At 36.7% G+C, this 20,489-nt stretch overlaps 1 protein-coding gene across 1 annotated transcript in view; it reads right to left on the bottom strand.

Moving 5' to 3' along the window:
- LOC106901096 (phosphatidylinositol phosphatase PTPRQ-like) overlaps nucleotides 1–20,489 on the bottom strand; it is a 147,163-nt gene that overhangs the window by 45,777 nt on the left and 80,897 nt on the right. Inside the window, exons 43-48 of the mRNA XM_014963448.1 lie at nucleotides 15,079–15,411; nucleotides 7,926–8,047; nucleotides 4,033–4,219; nucleotides 1,628–1,872; nucleotides 926–992; nucleotides 179–337 (exon numbers count right to left, since the gene is read on the bottom strand). Of these exons, the coding sequence (XP_014818934.1) occupies nucleotides 179–337; nucleotides 926–992; nucleotides 1,628–1,872; nucleotides 4,033–4,219; nucleotides 7,926–8,047; nucleotides 15,079–15,411 (1,113 nt within the window). The remainder of the gene's footprint in view (nucleotides 1–178; nucleotides 338–925; nucleotides 993–1,627; nucleotides 1,873–4,032; nucleotides 4,220–7,925; nucleotides 8,048–15,078; nucleotides 15,412–20,489) is intronic.

The raw sequence follows: 20,489 nt of genomic DNA on the forward strand, positions 1-20,489 counted from the left end.
GTATTGTGAAAGATACTTCGCTCTTCGTACTGTTGCCACAGCTAAAGTGACTCTGATAGCTGTTTTCTAACGTGAAATTACTGAGAGCCAAGAATAGATATAAAAGACAAACAGCCTGAAAAAAAAAAAGAAATAAAAAAACTGAAAACAATTTTCAAGAGAATTTATAAAATTCTACCTCCAGCTTCCACAACAAGAACTTGTATCTTCTTGATAGGGCCATGATCATCACTGTAATAACATATTGGCATTCTGATGGTAATTGTTGTAGCTGTGACAAGTAATGCCCCATTGGAATCATAAACTGCTGCTGGTTTCTTTTTAGGTCGTGGTGGTTCTGGTTTTAAACAAAGATATACCACAGAGTTTTGTTTTAAAATGTTTTCAGTACAAGTACTTTGTTCAGGCACATAACTGTGTTATGCAAGACAAATCTTCAGCATATTTTCAGGGACAAGTTAATGTTCTGCTTAATGCCTTACGCCTCTAAAACTGTATTCTGATAAATGCCTCCGCATATCAGTTTTCAATTAAAAGAGAAAAACAATAAAAAGACTGAGTCTTAGTTTTTCAATGAATTTCAATCAATGACTGTATTCATTTCCACAACTGTGATACTGTATACTTAGCTGTACCTCTGTGATATTCTTCTGAGCTGACGGTAACTAAAATACTGGAGTCAATATGATTACTTCACTTTGTCTGCACATGGTTTAAAGTCTCATTCAGATACAAATAGCAAATGGGCAGTGACACACAGCAAAATTAAGCACTGTAATTCGAGGCCATCAGATGTGTTCCTGTTCCTACATTATGCCGCCTCTAAATAATAGACAAAGGCACACAGCTGTGCACTCACATGTAGAACAGCAATTTCTTCAGCATTTATAGAGATTTCAGCTAAAGGGTACTTAATGAGACGTACCTTTGATATCCATGGTTATTTTCAATTGAATTTTTGGCCCTGCACCAGCACCGTTAATTGCATAGACCTTAAAAAAACAAACACTTGTTTTAATGAGTATATGTAATAGCTTCAAATTGGCCAAATCTGGATACATTTGAAACAAGGACGAATGCTGAAACACTCCTTTTGTCATTCACACTTTGCTAGAACTGACTTCGTTTTTCTCTATGATCCTAAGTACAGTAACACTTCATCGGTTGTAATTTAGCTCTTACAGAAAGGAGAAAAACAAGCACATAATTAAACAGTTATGTCGCCTCCTCTCATGTCCTAGTCTCTGATTATTTGAAAAGACTTCATGCACATACTTCTAACAAGCTCCCTTGGCAGAACTGGACCTTTCATCTGAGCCAAGACAAATGCAAGTGGTGGAATTGAGACAGAGATTTAGGCTTGTACCCATGACGGGTCACAAGCTGCTTTGTTAGCACTTGAAACGGTGGTCCAGAGTACAAAGCTAACCACTGGTGATGTGTCTTGCTCCCACTCACTCCACTCTCTTCATTGGTCCCCTCATTCTTTAGACTTGTCTCTCTTCACACCCCAGCCAACATTCTCAGCATGAAAACCTTATATTCAGCCTTGGTCTATGTTCCCTGTTCAGACTGATTTCTCACTCATATCAAGGAAAAAATCCAAAGGAAAAGTATCAGTTCTTACGCTGACATTGTAGGTATGTCCTCCTTTTAGTCCTTCTATCATGGCAGTGACTGACTGATCTGTTTTATCAATGACACTAAGGTTGTGGATCTGGATGGCAGCAGGGTCGTCTTCATTGTAAACCATAGCTTGATACACCTGAATATTTCCATTTGGTTCAGATGGCGGCACAAATGTCACTTGGAACTTTGTTACTTCGTCTGGTATCTTCTGAAATGTTATGTTGTTAGGTGGGTCTTCAGGCACTGGAATAAATATTTCAATAATCCACTTAATTAGTTTATTATTATTACTATTAGAGCAAAACCTGAAAAATTACAAATTATATTTTTGCATATCAGTATTATTTCATTAGTATTTTCTGGTTTTATTAAAAACATTTCAAATGTTTATTGCATATGTAGATATTTATAAAGACAATAAAAACTTGAATATTTAGTGAAATCCTAGTCTTAATGATAGCATTTAATGCTACAAATATTAAAAATAATGCTTAGATCACCCTCCATAGTCTCTACTCACAAAAGTTTCTTCTGATTTTCTACTCAGAAAGCCTGAAGGCATCATTATACCTTCAAATATGTCTGGAGTAAACAAATCTTTGCACGGGTTGACAAGCAAGAAGCAAGTGTTAGTCTTGAGTATCCCTCTCTGTCAACAGCAAGCTCCCTCCCAACATATAAACAACCCACTGTGCTCCTCAGAGTCTCTGCTTATCACAGCTAACTTGTTAGAAAAAAAACTTTCCACTAGCCGATGCCCAGACACAAACACAACACTTGTTTTTCCCAAAGACAGTTTTTTGTCAGATGCTTATTCCAGTAGCTTATTCTCAAGACAGCAAAGGTATAAATCATTTTCCCAATGTCCCTATCTGGAAGAAAAGGCTGTAACATTCTTTCCAGGCAGCTAAATATTTATTGCTGTACCTGAGCAGACAAGTATGTAGCATGACCTCTAAATAGTGAAATCAAGCAGCTGAAGGTAAACACATTCCCTCAGCCAAGGATTTAGATGCAGTTGTCATACCTTCTGGGTTTTTTACACCAGCCAACAAATGCTTACTCAGGCTTCTTTGGAGTAAGTCTGTGTAAATTGGTCTTAACTCAGTCATATGCTAGACTGTACAAACCAGAGGAGATGGAAAAAATGACTGTTCCTCTCTAAGGTTACTGCACCTCCTAATGTATCACATTTTCACATAAGAGAAAAGGCTACCAAAAAAGATTGCTCACAGGACAGACTCAGCTACCAAGTAAATTTAATCTTCATTCATTTTTCCATAGTAAAAGACTATATCAGCCTCTAGGGATATGCACAGGTCATGAAATTGTTAGAATTTAACATATTAAAGGCATTAGAGAGATATACACACACTCATATCATATCATATCACATGGTACACTGGATTTTCATACATCAGAAGAAAGATAAATGATAAATACAATCACTGTATAATATGTCTGAATCTGAAATTAACCTAAGCATATAGCTAAAAAGGCTGACCTGCACTTAGCCTCACTAGAGATAAGGCTATTGTAGTTTATACACAGTTGATAATTAGTTTGAATAAGACAAAACTTCAATGTCTTTTCAGATATTTTTTGGTTGGTTTGTTTAACTATCGTTAGTGAACAATTCTTCCCCATGTACATCTGTTTATATTTTCCTGAGCAAATGTTATCTACTTCTTCACAACATAGTCTCTTGGTGTCATGAGGTCCTTACACAGTTCCTCACTTTCATCTCTGTCTTATTTCTCTGAGTAACTTAATAGCATCAGCAACTTTTGTCACCTTCATATCTACCTCATTCTCCAGATTGTTTTGAATTTGTGGAAAGCTGACCCAAGCACAGATCCCTGTGGGCCTTCACTAGCAACCTTCTTCCACTGAGAATGCATAGGTCGTGTCCTCAAGTCAGTACAGGTACCATTTATAAATGGTAGCATTCGCTTCACTTAAATTTTACGTTTGAATTTTGCATCAAGACCAAGGATGTTGTATAGAGTTTTCAATAACCTCTTAAGGGAAACAGGCACCTCCACAGGGGGCAGTCATCCCTTCCTAAAATAGGTATCTCATATATATATAAATATATATATACATGCTAATATAGATAGGACCTCTCTTCACTGACTATAGAACTAATCTAGATGGCTGTGTTCCACACATCCATATTTTCCATGAAGCAAGTTAAGATGTCAGCATTACTAAAGGTAAATCTTAGTATTTATTATCACCACCACTTTTTTTTGCTGATTGCTACCTTATTAAATATTGAAAAAATATTGTGAGAACAAATCTGCATTAAAAGTGCACCATGTGCTCAAAACTCTCATTTATTTGTCACATGAAAGAAAAACTGCAAAGTTTGATCCATATAAAGTAGAGAATAATACAAACCTGCTTCAAAAGTGGAGACAATTACCGGAGAACTAGCCTTGCCTTCAAGGAGTGCAGCATTAACATCCCCCGTAAAGGCAATGATTACTACAGAATACCTTGTAAAGGCTTTTAAATCAGAAATTTCTAAGACTTTACTCTCATCATTTGTCTTCAGAAATTGAGCTTTATAATTGTCATTATCTACCTGTAAAATAATAATTAAAAAAACTCGATTACAAGACTTGAAACAGGCAAAATCGAGGCATTATTATTTGAACACCTTATTTCTCTTTCCAATTTTCTAACCACTTACATAGAAAGGTTCACAAGTCTCCAGCTACCAAGTCTAAAAAGTTGCACAGGGGAGCGCACTCCCATCTCACCCATGTGTTGCCTCTTTAGCACTTTGTGAAGTATGAGATTAAACGAGTGGGCTCTTTGCTTGGTGCTGTGTTCCACCAAGCAAACATGAACCCATTGGTAGACATTGGGCCAGGGAAGGTGCAGTGACCTGAAATGTGAATCAAAGTAGCCACAAATTCAGAAGATGAGCAGCTACATAGCAGAAAATTATTTGGAACACAAAACCAAAAAGAATATCGGGCAGCAATATATAATGTTGATAGGACTGCAGAAAGTGCATTTATTTCCCTTGGGGTATAGAAATAGAAGCACTACTCATGAGACAGTGGGGAGGGTGTAATTCTCTCACTAGAAAAACTGGAATGCAGAAATAATTTGGGTTCGATTACAAAATGTGAGGATGGTGGAAGATATAGTAATAACTTCAAAATATAAAAAGACCGTTAGTAAATTGAAGATAAACCATTGTTTCTAGAGTTCATGAAAACACAAACAGGAATTTTTATTTGCACCAAACGAGATTAAAATTAAATATTACAAAAACTGCAATTCCATACCTAAATATGTAGCTAAAACTATGAGTATATGTTTAGTTATAAACTAGAACAATTGGTCAAGGGTTGCTGAGCAATTTTCAGCACTAGAAATTTTAAAAAACAGGATAATGACTCATTTGTGAGAAAGATTCTAGGTACACTTGTTTCTGCATTCGAGCATGATATGGACTGGACTACTTCTTGGGATCCCTATCATCTCTACGTTTTAAATAATCGGTAGTTCTGTAAAAAAATCTAGTGTTGGGCTTTATAAACAATTAATCAATTCTAATGTTAGCTTAAAAAAGGAGAAAAAGGGAAAAACGGGAGCTTTTCTAGTGTTTGATCAAGTATCATTTAAAAAATTCTTTTTATGTTTATTCCCACTACTTCAGTTAATGATGTTTTCATTATTGTTTCTTTAGTGTGTAATTTGAAAAGAGGATTAGGTAGCTGTACAGTAGTTTTCCCACTGGATGAAATCTGTATTAAATGCAGCTGCTAAAACATTAGAATAGTTCAAGCATACCTTTATTTGACAGATATGCATCTATCCCCACTGAGAATTAACCTGAACTAAACTTTCTGATGGACTAAACAGACATTCATTTCCTGGGATGGCCATGAAGAGCTGAAATACTTTTTCCTATCTGACTATCAAAAATCTGGCATATAAATATTTATACAAGAGCTAAAATACAATCACAGCACTACATCATTAAATTTATTTCTATTCTTCCTGAAGCTTAATGGTTCAGTTCCGTCTTCCTTACTTATTTTCAGGAATATTTTATTCTAATTATAGTAGGCAGCAAAACAAACTAAAATATGACTTAGAGGAATAATAATTAGGGAGTACTTTCTAGCTTTTCTGACCTAAGAAACTGCAAGGAGCATCCTAACAATTTAAACAGAACCCTAATAGATTCACTAATAAATACGAATTACTAACTTTTAAGAATACAGACATCACAGAGTACAAATCTAAAAACATTCTATTTCTGTGAGCCCTTAAAGATACTCAGTTGAGAAGTAAAATGAGTAAAGTTACACATAGAGGAAGTTTGTGGAATTTGGAGTCTTCTTTAAAAATTTCCCACTGGGACAATAAAATATATACTCAAATTTTCACTGAAAAAAGATTGTGACAGCTTTATTGGCCTTTAAGAAGGAATAGATATGTCTACTAAGATGATCATCTACAGAACTGACCCCTGTAGTTACTGATCATTAGACAGAAAACATCTGATTACAAGAAATTCCTAAATTAATGCTAGATGGCTGAAAAATATTTGGAAAATAAACCCTACTTTGTAAAAACCAAACCAAAGCCCTCCAAACTAGATGTTTAAAACAGGTTTTTAAGTTCCTTCTGAATGCTGGCAGGTTCACCTGGAACATTCCATACTTCATCTCACTTTATGAATTCTACTGTAATTTTGTACTGATAATGTATTTATAATATTTTCATGGTGTAGAATCAGATGACAAACTTTTTATAATTTAGGAACTATTAGAGAAAATTGTTTAAATACAAAGTGATTAAATATTACACAGAAAAAAAATCATGCTTTCAAAATTGAATTTGGAAGTTTTATCAAAAGCATGAAAAGGATTTTTTTTATGCTGATGCACTACAATGCTGTTTACTCAAAAGTGCAGGAAATTTCATGAGAAATAAGTCTTTTCTAACTTTAGTAAAAGAGAAATAAAAATTGTTATGCCTGACCCAACAGGCCAAGGAACCATTCTTTGTTCCTGGTAGTATTCCCCTTGTTACTGTAGTTCCTTCACCCTGTCATACTATTGCTGTGGTAAGTCTGTTCAGAAGTGAACAGATTGCACTCTACACATTGTATAATGAAGTTAGAGGAAGAAAAAATAGCAGGACTACACACTAGTCCCTCTTGTGACTTCACTGAGGAGCTTAAAAATATTTGTTATTTTTTACTGATCTACCTAAAAATTTCGTTTGCACAAAAATCTCAGCATTATTATTTTAGAATATCTGTAATTCTTATGTCTGAGTCAGAAACACTGAAAATACACACACAATAGTCTTCTTTTCTTCTCTGAAAATTGAAAGAATCTTCTATTTAAAGTCTTCAAATAGTTTGAAGTAGTCCTTATTTTTTTTCCTGTTATCTAACAAACTGATTCAGGATTTCTGAAGCTAAAACCAGCAAGTTTTCCTGGGTAAAGTCTGGTAAACTGCTTCTCATTTTCACTGATAGCTCTGTTTGTATAATTTCTGGAAGAACAGGGAACATACACCCTACTTAAAACTTCTCATGTGCTCGAACTTAGAAAGTTTCATATCTTCCCACAGGGCAGGAAATGAGGTTTATTAATGGTTGTTTTAAGGAGTATTATAAGGGTAGTAAAGGATGAAAAGAGAAAGGCCACTACAGCTTTTCTCTTATGTCAGCCTTTTTTTTTTTCTTATAAAGATCAAGGAGAAAGAAGTGTTATTGCTGTGCTACCAAAATACAGCTAATCTGATGGACAGAGCACCAAGTGGAAAGTAGGAAATCCAGTTTGACTTTAAAGTTTGCCCTCTGATGCACTGTGTAACTTTGTACAAGTCACTTCCGTTTGCTAGGCTTTTCACTGTGGTTTGTAAAATCATGACAATTAACTTTTTCCTTCCTTTGAGTAAAAAGAAAAAAAATCTTTATCATTTTTACTGGCAAACAGCTTCATTGTTGTTAGAATGAGGTACACCTCCACAAAGCTCAGCTTCTGTTTTCCTCTGTACATTTATAGCTACACCCTTCTTTCTCCAAGATCTCTATTAGCACACATTTTTTAATACCAAGTAATTATCTCCCATTAAGAAATTTATAAATGTACAATCAATTCTTATGTGGAATTTATGTGGAAATAGAAACAGACATATTGTTTTTCAATCCAGTTTATGTCTGTCCTGTAATTTCAATAAGAACATCTGCTGGGGTATTTGTATCACCAAACATCTGTATTACTACCAACAATAAACCAGAATTGCCTTACTGAGGTAATGTCTATGAGGTAGCATGTTGGTCCAGTGATGATGACAGGTTCACTCCAGCTGATATTAATACTGTGAGGAGATGTAGCTAAAACAGTCACATTTTCTGGAGGACTGTCCGGAGCTGCAGAAAACAAGTATGTATGTGAATCATGGCCAAAAATATTCCCAACAAATAACCCAGTAATTTTAGTGGCCAGTAGAGATTATTTTTCAATTTGAAAACAAAACTTTTTCTCACATTTACCATTATATACTGCCTAAATAATTAGCACATTTTCTTTCTCACACATAAAGCATACAGTGTGATTTAGAAACACATCTTTCATTGCAATTATTACAACTTCTCTAGAGTATGAACTGCCTACAACTTTTCCTTAAAATGAAATTATAGGGTTTTTAAATTACAAGTTATTTACATGTGTTTTACATGACACAACCAAAATATATATAACTATTTAGACAAATAAACAAGCATAATATATTTGTGTATGTCAAATCTTTCAAAGTACAAGAAATTGTGAAAACACAAGGTCTTCTGCATGCTAGAAAAAATTTCCAGCAATGTTGGAAAGTACTGATGCACATAGTTTGATATAGAAAAAAAACATTTAGTAGATTTCATTTCAACTTATTCTTAACATGTTGAGAAACTTCAGAAAACACAAAAAAGTTATAGGAATTGTAAGCAGGCAAGAAAGTTTACATTAAGAAATGGTATTTCCCTGACATTTCCTTTGGTCAAGGTGATATGTGAACTAACCTAGTTATTTCTTATTCATGAATAAGAAATCAATGGAATCATAATAATAACACAGCAGTTCTCAGTAAGTGCTATTATTTTTTCAGAATGACAGTGGTAAATTTCAGGAAAATAATATTTGGAATATAAGTGACAACAGATTTGTAGATAATACCAGAACCTGGCTCCATGGTGCCTTTTTTTTTGGGGGGGGGGGGCCTACTATGAAAAAATAAAGCTTTGATACTGATTGGGGACCAGCAATGTTGGAAAGTACTGATGCACATAGTTTGATATAGAAAAAAAACATTTAGTAGATTTCATTTCAACTTATTCTTAACATGTTGAGAAACTTCAGAAAACACAAAAAAGTTATAGGAATTGTAAGCAGGCAAGAAAGTTTACATTAAGAAATGGTATTTCCCTGACATTTCCTTTGGTCAAGGTGATATGTGAACTAACCTAGTTATTTCTTATTCATGAATAAGAAATCAATGGAATCATAATAATAACACAGCAGTTCTCAGTAAGTGCTATTATTTTTTCAGAATGACAGTGGTAAATTTCAGGAAAATAATATTTGGAATATAAGTGACAACAGATTTGTAGATAATACCAGAACCTGGCTCGATGGTGCCTTTTTTTTTGGGGGGGGGGGTCTACTATGAAAAAATACAGCTGTGATACGTATTGGTGAACAGCCTGTTTTAGAAGCAAGAACAGATTTGTACATATTTCCAGGACTTGGCTTCATGGTGCCTTTTTTTTTTTTCAATCTACCACAAAAAAACACTACTATGAGTACTACATATCAGTGAACAGTTTGTTATATAAAATGATAAAGGTGATCATATCTATCCTAATCAGAAGATGCAGTCTCTTTTCTCAAACATGCTTAATGCATGAATATGTATTTTTTCACCATTAATCATCAGGTACGAGGGCTTAATGAGGAAAATTGGAGTGTATATAAGGCTACTTAGTTTTTTAGGTAGAAAACAGGTTAGGAAAAGGAAAATAGCATGGAAGGAGGAATGTAGTTATTGAAATTATGTGTGACAGATTAATGAAGAGAAATCATAAAATTTTGCACTGTGAAGGTGAAAATTTTGCAATTTTAGATTTAGAATAAACCAGGAAGATTTGGGAATTGATAAGGCGCTGTGAAGAGTTTATGGTATCCTATGGTACAGGAGGTAGATTGCTGTGCTGAGATTAGCAGGAATATACTAGACTTTGTAGGCAGGATCAAATTCAGTCATTGGAAGCAATCCCCAAAAATACTGAATAGCATGGAACAACTGAATGAAGAGTGTAACTGAATGACCTACGAAAGCACATGAGAGGTGGTGAAAGAAGAGAGTGCTCAGAGAAGGCTGGCTGTTGAGTGGGGATCCAGAACAGTTAAAGCAAAATGCAAGGGCAAGCATGTTCCCTAAAAACTGGAATTAACACGAATTAAGTCTGTTTTGCAGGTAACATGTGTTGCTCAGTGTCTTTTAGTGTAAACAATTATCTCAGCAACTATGGCAGTGGTACCACTTTTATAATCAGCTGAAATCTCTGAAAAAAAGTATAAAATTATATATGTAGCTTCTCAAGCCTTAGTTTCCAAACCAACCAAGTTTCCAAAGACTATTTTCCATTACTTTTTCATGGCATTAATGGAGCATTTAATCTCTCAATATTTTATTTCAGAAGCCATGTTAGGTTTATGCATTAGCCAGCAATGGTGTGAAATAATTTTAAAACATAATCTAATCTACAAATTATCCATCCTGAAGTTATTTGTATGGATAATTTCCATGTGCAGTTTATATTTGATAAATTTTTAGATCTTTGCAAGAAAATTCTAATTGAGTATGCTGTATATAAGATACTTATTTAAAATACAACTACACATTAATACCTCTTTATTTTCATCCAAAAAAGTGCAATAACAGTCATTAACTCAATGATACTGAAATTTAGGAATATTTTCTGAAATAACCTGTATAATTAGAAAGAAAACTAGAAAATGAAATGTCTCTAATGTGTCTCAGCTCTTACAAAACCCATCTTTGTAAAAACTGTTTGCTTCAGTGGGTAACTGCCATGTTCTGATTTAGGTTTGTTTGTGAAATTAATCTAGTCAATACGAGGCCATGATATCACTATACCCTTTCTCTTATAAATCACAGCAATTTACTCAGTAGAAATGACCTAGCCTTATTCTCTCATTCCCCCATAATCCAATCACTTCCTCTCATAAGCGCTTTTCTCCTGGTTTTCACAATAATGCATTTTCTGTAACTAATAACCATCATTTCCTGATTATCATGCTTCTATCCTTGCACAGGAATGTGGGTCTTATAGAGGTCAGGGTCATCTTTCCCATCCATCTGTGTCCTGATGCTAAGGCAGCAGTTAAGTGTGTTAGCTTGAAGATAAGTCTGGATAGCCAATCATTTAGCATAATCCTCAAAAATAGGACTGAATACTCCAGTCTTCTAACAGAAATTCATCCTTGTGGGTTTAACACCAGCTCTTTTCTTCTCTTTTCCCAACAAAAATAAAGTGTGAATTTCAGTCATTTCATTTTATAACCACCTAGATTACTTTTACTGATATTTAAACATTTATATGTTATATCAGGCCGTATTTACTTTCCAATGTTTAGTTCTGAGAGAATGAAAGAAACAAAGAAAAACAAGTTTCAGGCAAAACCTGCCAGAAGAAAGGGCATGCAGCAAGACATGAAATCTCATTGCTTTCCACCACACAGAAACATTTCTTTAAATCTACCAAGCAACTGGGTATCAGCAAGAACTGGGAAAGAAGGTGCTGAAAAGAGAAGCATAACCTTCTGCCCCATGCATCTATGTCCTAGCCTTCATGGGACATTCGAACATCTGGGATTTTCCTTTGTATCTCTGTATATCCTGGCATTAGGAGACTTGGCAGTTTTCCAAAAAACATTGCATTGTGTGACTGTACAAGATCCAAAATGAGGTCAATGATCTCACTGTCATTCACTTTCCACCTAACACTGACCCTCCAAAGCGATTTTTCCCTTAGAAAGCACAATTTTGCCCAATCTTATTCTTCTTATAAAAGTAAAAGAGAAACTTGGAGTAAGTGCAGGTGTGAAGGAAAAAAGTTTCCCTAGCTGTGGAAAACGTTTCTTGCCCTTTCCCTTACTGGGACATAACACTGTGATCTTCTGTACTAGTAACTATATAAATCTAGGTTATGTTGAAAATATTTCATCTTGCACAGTAGATTTGCCTCCTGGGTAATCCATCAGCTAAGTAATAACAGTGCCATCAAACTACTTTATGAGACAGTAGGACAATTCCTGCGAGGATAATCTGCAAGACAGGAGGCTGAATAGTTTATCTGTGTGATGTGGGAACCGGATTGTACTGACCAACCTACAACATTTTCCACGGAGTAACATTATAACCACTTTCAGTATGGAACACAGCCATTATTTTTTGTTTGAAACTTTCAAATGAGTTAAAGAATCTTAAAAAGGATTCCTGTAGCCTTAAATTTACCTCCATAATGAACAACTGAAATAAATACCTAAGATCCTCACCTTGGTCACTGAATATTCAGAATTATTAAGTATTTCTGCTTTAGGACAACAGTCAAATCCTCAGCAATTGTAAGAATACTTAGGGTTTCTGTTACATATTTTTTGCTGTTGTTGAAATTTCATTTCTTTATATTCTGGGTACTGAGTGTAACGGTTCTCAGTTTAAATGCTGTAACTTCCTGAATATGACTATAATAATTGTAGTAGTTTTCTTAGGCTTGGCAGAAACACACATTTCTGAGAACCCAATTATTTCTGAAGAAAAATCATTTGACTATTATTTCATAACTAAGGTAACTTCTCCTTTGGCAGAAGCAATGTCTTACAGAGGCATTTCTTGAAAATCAGAAGCAGTGGCTAACTTCTGCCCTCAAATCTGCAAACACAACTCCCATTGATTTTATGGGCTAAGTACTCAGGCTATTTTACATAGCAGCTAAGTGCCCTTAAGCCCTAACAGACCCTGTCTACTGGCTGTGTACCAGCAGGCTAATCCAGAGGATGCTTGGCCCTGTCCATGAGGGAAAGGAGAGGGGGATCGACACCTGTTCTCTGGGTACACTCCACAAGGCTGCCCAGAGTGACGGGTCAGTCTTTTCTTTTGTGCATCCTAATTTCTCCTCCCTGCTTACAGGCAGTACCCTTTGCGAAAGAAAGAGGGGAACAAAGGTTTTTTAGCCTGTTGAACAATATTTCTAAGGAATAGCCTTTGGAAAGTATGAGCTCTAGCTCTCAGGTAGCTAGAGACCTGCCCTCGCTAAAGATCAGCCGCTGCTCAGGGAAGCTCCCCGCACGGCTGAAGCAGGCTGGAGCTGCCAGCTGGCTACCCAGCTGTGACGTGTCACCTTCCTCTTTGTCTTCCTCCTCAGCTGATTGCCATTACCCCAGGAAAAAGACCAGCACCCATCCAGGATAGCTGGAACAGTGCCCACGCTTCCTTGACTCCACAGTGGTGCGTTTTAGAGGCGGCTCATCTCTTGATGTGTCGCTGATTTAGCTCACAGGAAAGCTGTTGCTGCCCACTTCCCTCCACACAGACACAGGGCAGCAGCCCCAGTCACTTGGGCTGGAAGAACTGGTGGAACTTTTAAACTTCTACGCCATCACTATTTGTTAAACCAGGTAATAGAGCACCAGGACCCACTGCTGAGAACTGACATAGAAAGGGCTTGTGCAGTCTAGTGAGATTTTTATACTTTTAGCTACCATCTCCTCAGCAGGACTGAAAGGAAACTAGGTCTTACTTGACCTAAATTATCCCTGTCCAGAAAGGAAATCATAAACAGGTTCCTACCTTTATCTGATTATATGTGTTTTGATTATCTGCCTTTTTGTCCAGTTTAATTCCTTAACTTTCTAAACTCAGTAACAATTTTTTGAAGAGAAGTATTGGCATATGTCAGCAGCTGAGATCTATCCATCTAACAGTAAGAAATCTCCCTAGAGCTGTTGGCTCAAGAGTTGCACAAATTGTTAGCTATTTTCTGCTCCATCTGGAGTTATATTTTTTCTTGATTTGTTTTTTCACTTTCATTTAAAATACTGCATTAATTTATAGGCATGGCATCCTCATGAGAACCACTGGACAAAGAAAGTAAGTGTAAATAAGAATCACTTTGCAGATGATTTCAGTGCTTCTCATTACAAAGGACTGCTTCCATGCTTTATGAGAAAAATGGGCTGCTGCAATGCTCACTATCGTGGTGTCCAAATCTCTTTGCCCTTTGGGACTTTGAATTTCGCTATTGCAATTTCTTATCTGCAAATGAAGACAATACTTCTTTACCAAGCAGAAAAATTGTGAGGCACTTAAGGATATATGGCTGGATTACTGTATAGAGAGTGCACAGATACTATGAGTAGCATTATACAAAAGCCTCCTGGATTTACATCACATGACTGTAAAAACATGAATGGAACAAAATAAGCCTGTGGACTGTTGAATAGTCCTTGGTACGCAGCTGTTTAAGTCCTTGGTATCTCTATTGTGATTTCTTTGGAAGGGGAAAGGAGTGAAGGAGCTGTGATTTAGTCAGGCCACTCGTGGTGGTTCTCAGTTGCTCTGCACAGGCCAGAGGCCGGATCTCAGATGTGCTCTGACCTAGGCTGGCTGTGGACTGGGAGGGAAGGTCATATGTCAACAGGACAACTTCCTAAATAATTTATGTTTCACGTTCCCTTCTCTCAAATACCTAGTGATGATTTATCTCTGACAACTAACTCTTCTCTTACTTGGAAACTGAAATCCTCAGCTGAGGCATGACAGTTCTAATATGTGTCTCGGCAGTCCTGTAGGTGTTACACAGCTACTTGATTTGTAATCTCTTTAGGTGGATACAGTGGAAAGAAATCTGAATTCTTCCGAAACTATGACTTAAATTCTGTTGCCAGGAATGTATAGGAAAATTTCAGGAAATTGTTATGACATTAGAGAAGTGACTTTTAGTCAAAGAATTAAAAAAATAACTACTTTTCTTTGACACACCGCAAATGTGGTGATGGGCTGAAAACGGTGTATCAACCCAAAGTAACCAAAATTCAAACTTACCAATTCTAGATGTGGAGTACAGCTGAGGAATGAAACTGCTGTTGGGTAAGCAGTAAATATAGTGGAGCATCCAAAAGGTATTAAAATCTGTAGCGCCAAGTGTGCATACCTCCCATATGATTTATATAATGACATTTCATACTTGAAGAGTTGCAATAAATCCTTATTAACTTCACCAACATTGTAGATCTATGAAGAAATAACTTTCTACCAAGTGGTTTTGCTTATTTAGGTGAACATCTCATTGATATAGCATTATGACACACGCCAAACATCCTTACTTACAGCCAGGAAGAGTTTGTGTAGAAATCCAAGGTGAAGAACTGCCATAACCAACATTTGTACTGGCAGCAACTGCAAATCTGTACCATCTATATTTTTTCAGTCCGTACAGTGTCTCTTCTATCCGGTCATCCACTACATTTTCGTATAAATATTGATGCATCTCATACTCAATACACTCCTTAGTTTCCCAGTCACTGCAGTGGATGGACTGTAGCTGTGTGGTAATCTTGTAGTTTTGAAAGTAGCCAAGGATAGATTTCGGCGATCTCCAATTCAAGGTCACACTTGTTGATTGCACGTTGGAAAAAACAATATCCCTGGGAGCACTAGGAACTGCAAATTAAAACATTTGTAAGATATCTTTATTTGAATGAAAAGTGATTGCAACTATAACTCTTTTATCCTCTCTTAAAAAAATATTTTAAGAAGCATGTCTAAAGACCAAGATTCAAATTCATATGGTAAATAAGGAGTAATTCCATTGGCATAAATTACACTGTACATATATATGTGGTGTACATTTACTATAGCTTTTGAAATAAAGAAAAATACATTTAGGTGTGTCATGCAGGGGCAGCTTTGAGAGGTGTGACATTGCTGTTGCTACATTTGGGGCTATGTCTCAACTGAGGGAGGGAATATCAAGCAAAGTTATTTTTGGTCTACCCATAGCATCTTTTACTGCTGTTGCTAACTGGGATTCCTCACCTCTCACTTAGAAATACTCATTTGTCTCCCTCTCCCTTGGTAACATATGAAATCCTCAAGCAACACCTCAAGGTTTCATAAGTGTCCTCTTTCACCTTCTGAATGGAAAGTTTCAATGCATGCAGTACATTTTTCTATGTAAGTGCTTTACAAGCTGGTCATTGAACAACAAATTAAAGGAACATCAATGGGAAGAGCTAAATAATATGGCAATACAAAGCAAGAAAAGAAACTTCCTATAAACTTTGCTCCCATTTATTTATATACATACATATATGTGGATACACAGGTTATATTCATGTGCACAGAGACAAAAGTAGCGCGTGTACGTACATACACATACACACATGCACACACATTTATCCATATCTATATTAAGCCAACTGTACTTTCAACTCTTGCAGACTGTATGCAACATATGGTTTTGTGCTATATCACATAGTCATACAGTAAGCTAATATTATCTCTAAGGCTCTGTAAGATAATACTAATACTCTCTGTGGCAAAAACTGTGTAGGGAAATCAGCTCAGAAATCATTTTGTGCGCTTTAAAAAGTGCTTTAGAGTCTTTGGGGGAAGAAGTATCGCTGGTAAAAGAAAAACACATGATACATCCTCAAACTGAAACTGAAGAAGCCCCAAGGCTTACATAAAGAATAAAAGGATCCCAGACCAACGTTACTGGGGAAGAAAGAGAAAACCCTTCATTTTTTGTTCAGCCTTGTGGGAATATCTGATCTCTGCTTTCATCTGCAACAATTTGTTTATAAAAATCATCATAATATAACAAGCGGAAGCCTCTCCACTAAATATGAATATTTAACAAGAGATGTTAATTCTGAATCAAACCAAGCTGTGATGATAAAAAGGTTGAGAAAATTCAAATCCCCACCAAAGCAGGTGGAGCCTGCAGGAGAGGGTTCAGGGCACAAGAACCATCGATGAAGCCTCCCCTGTCCTTCCCCTCAGTTCTCACCCACATGTACATAACATCACAGCAAGCAATAGCCCCGTATGCTCCCACCCTGCTGCACTCTAACCAGACAAAGAATACGAGCAAAATTTCTTAAGAAAACAATCTCTGCTAGAGACAACTTTCATCATTATACTCCATTCTATTAGAATTAAGGTTGTTTTGCTCTATTGTTATTAGCATACAGTATAGAAAGGAATAACTAAAAAAAACCAAACCAACGAGGCAGTAACAATCTTGCTTGATCACAATTTGGAGATGTAATACTCTTTCCACTTTCAAAAAAATAAACACTGCAATATTTTCATAATAGCTCTATAAATTGTATTTGCTACTTTTGTAAATTACAAGAAAGGTCTTACTTTGACCTTTAGTTAATGGAAAATAAATGCAGAGAAATGTTCAATGGTTACTATAAAATGGTTACCTTTGATAAGGCATGACTTCACCTTTCGAACCATACGGCCCCAGGAACTCCTGCTGCAATAGGAACAGCCAGCATTGTCAGGTTTGGAATAAAAGGTTGAAAGTATGCAATATGGAGATGGAAACCACTGGTTCTAATGCCTCTTAGTCTATCATTACAAACTTCCATCTGCTCAAAACTGATTATTGGACTATACTCCAATTTAAATGAAAGCCTGGATCAAATACTGAAACAGGAGCCTGGAATAAAGTAGATAGCAACTGATTGCTTGCTGGGTGCCAGGAAGAAGGTGGAAAAACACCTTCACTTTCTCAAATGGGCAGCTGGTAGAGCCATGGCTGGCACAAATGTAGTCTTTGCATCACCTAAACCAAGGCAGGTTAAAGAGGCTAGTCACAGGCAGAAGCAGCAGTGTCCTTGTTCTAGCCAGCATGGTAGGCTTCTCTTCTCAGGGAGAGTACTCTGTTCCCTCAGTTTCAAAACAGATGATGCCATCAAAAAGAAATGAGAGCTAGCAATGTTGCAGTAAAGATGGAAAAGATGCTTGGCAGTTTTACAGAACTAGAAGTGATATCAGGAAAAATAACAGTGTCTCTGATTTGTGGGCTCTTACACAGAACAACAAGAATCTAATTAATCCAGCCTCCATGAGCTCTCTCTGTATTTGGTGGAAAGAGACAAACTCCCAGAGACCAGGGGAAAGAACAGGGTGCAGGAAAACGGAAGTTTCTCTTTCCATCAGTCCCCTGGAGAAGTGCCCTTTTCCCCGATGACTACGGAGGGAATCCATGCAAATTACTCTCACAAGGCTGAAGATAGTCTGTCATCATCCCAGTGAGGAATACTATGTCAAAACCACCATTTTGAAAGATAAATTTGCAGGTATCGAGGTAAGAGACAGATTAGACAAGTACTTATTCTTTCCTACAAAAGCTTTTATTTCTATTTTAATTCATCGTTTTCCCAGTTTACTAAGAGCCATACATGCAAAATATTTCTAACCTAAAGAAGAAAGGGTAAGTCAGCAGAAGATATAGGAAAATTTCCTGTCAGTGCTTAGACGGATCTTTAAAATGAAATCAAAGCCTTAAACATTATTCAGTTTAAAATCTAGTCCATTTTACCTCATTGCTTACATAGACAAATCAAATATAAATGTAATCCCTCATTAGAACAAATGAAAAGATGTGACCTGAATCCGAAGCAAGTGCAAGGTTTGCTCCGAGGGCGGCAGCGAGGAGCAGTGACACCCAGTGGCACGGCCTCTCTTGCACTTGATGACTGCGTTCAATGAGACAACTTCAAGACAACTATGCTATTGGGTTACAGATACAAAGAGGATTACAATTACTCTGGCATGGAGAATCAGGTTTCCATTCCTCAAGAATGACTAAAATTCCCCCAACTTTTTCTGTCCACAGATGGTACTGATTTGAACAAACCATTCCATGCTTCCTAGAGTAATCACGCAGCTTGTTTAAATTTTCTAAACATGACTCAACAATGATGAAGTGATCACTGTTCACACTAAAAACAACTAAAGCCAAAAATCACATCTTTGACAATTATTCTTTCAGATTAAATTGGAACTGTAACAAAGATTTATGTGTCTGCTTTCACACACTGCTGCTTTGATATGTGCCGAACAGGAACTGTATTTAATTATTCCCTGTTTCCAGAAAGGTCCACTTAAAGAATGGGCATGAAAAAGGCTGTGTTTGTGGTGGGGTGGGACACTGATTGTCTCGAACTGTGCTCTGATTAGCTAACTGGCAATCTAGTGCTAATCCCATATTTAAATTTCCCAGGAATCACAGGTAGGACTGCTTAAGTCTTTCCCTATTGAATTATATTGCCTTTGCTAAAATTCAGCTATCCCTGGGAGTAGGGAGTTTTTCAAAGTCTGAAATTTTTGGTGCAATACACTCTATCATTTTCCATTTAATAGCTTTTAATTCAGCTTCTGAAAGCTAGCCAGGGAGCTGGCACAGAGGCTGGCCATGAAATGCTGGTGAATTTAGTTTCTGGACTGGAGGAGGAATGAGGTATTTTCAGGTTCATCCACCATTGTTCACACGATGGCCAAACTCCAACAAATAGTGCCCGAAGCCAGATCCACATGGGATTTTAAGCTCCTAAAACCTATTTACGTGCCTGAACTCCCACTGAAGTTAACAGGAAGCTAAGTACCTAAATAGAAGTTACTTTCATAGATCTTGGCCCCGGTTCCCTACGCCCGTCTGGCTGCAATGCTAATCAGCCTTTCCAAAGCTAGTGGACTGTTCTGGGCTTAAGTTTTTATTTGAGAACCTAAAATGAAAGGAAATTCCTGGTAGAAAAAGCACCAGGACTGCGCAAAGATTCAGATTGAGTTGAACTGGTCCACTGCAACAGACTTAAATCAAGAGAAATACTGGGTAGAAAAAATCCTCCTCACAATGCAAAGATAACCTAAGGGCAGCAAAGGACACACACAAAAATCTACTGAGAAAAGAGAGCAGTTACGGCTTTCTGTAAAGACCTCTGTGGAAAGCAATGACTACAGCTGCACGGGCTGGGGAACAGAAGAGGGTAATATGATATGGCATAGTTCCTAACGAAGTTAATAAAAAAAAGCCTGCCTACAGAACAGCTGCTTGTAGCTGGAGTTTGGATTAAAGAACAGCGGCAGCCTAGAAGTCTGTTGGGTGGTATTAAGAGCATCAATAGGAAGCAAGTGAAGAACAAAGTAGAACAGATAGCAATGGGCACAAAACAAGAGTCTTCAGAATATGGAGACATCTGAAAAGAAAATGAATGTTCTGTATTGATTATCTCTATTAACTTTTGAAAGTTTAGTTACCCAAAGGGGTTCCCTGGGTTAAGCTGATATCCCTGATCATACTATCATCCCTCTAGAATAGACTGCTAATTTCAGGGAGACTCATCATGATATAAAAGTCCTGCTTTTATGAGCACGGACACCACAAACAGGTCCCAAATGATTTTACTAACATAAAAATGTAAAAATCCTGTAGACTATTTTTCCCATGACTTGGGACTGATAGTATCAGACATGCTTTAAAGGAAATTGCACAGTTGAGAACACGTTTTAAGAAAGTCTCCTTGGACTGTGTCTCTTAGCCCTTAACACATCAGGAAATTCGGTCTCTAACTGGGGTCAAAGCACTCAAAAATCAAATTCTACATATCTAAGGAGAAATGGCCACCTTGAAGCTAACTTATAAAAGTAATGAAAAGCTGTTAGTATTCCAGTCTGAAATTAAATAAAAATGCTCAGCTTTCAGACAAATGGGACCATTG

The sequence above is a fragment of the Calidris pugnax genome, unplaced genomic scaffold (genome assembly GCF_001431845.1).
Source record: "Calidris pugnax isolate Ruff unplaced genomic scaffold, ASM143184v1 scaffold44, whole genome shotgun sequence".
Taxonomy (NCBI): Eukaryota; Metazoa; Chordata; class Aves; order Charadriiformes; family Scolopacidae; genus Calidris; species Calidris pugnax.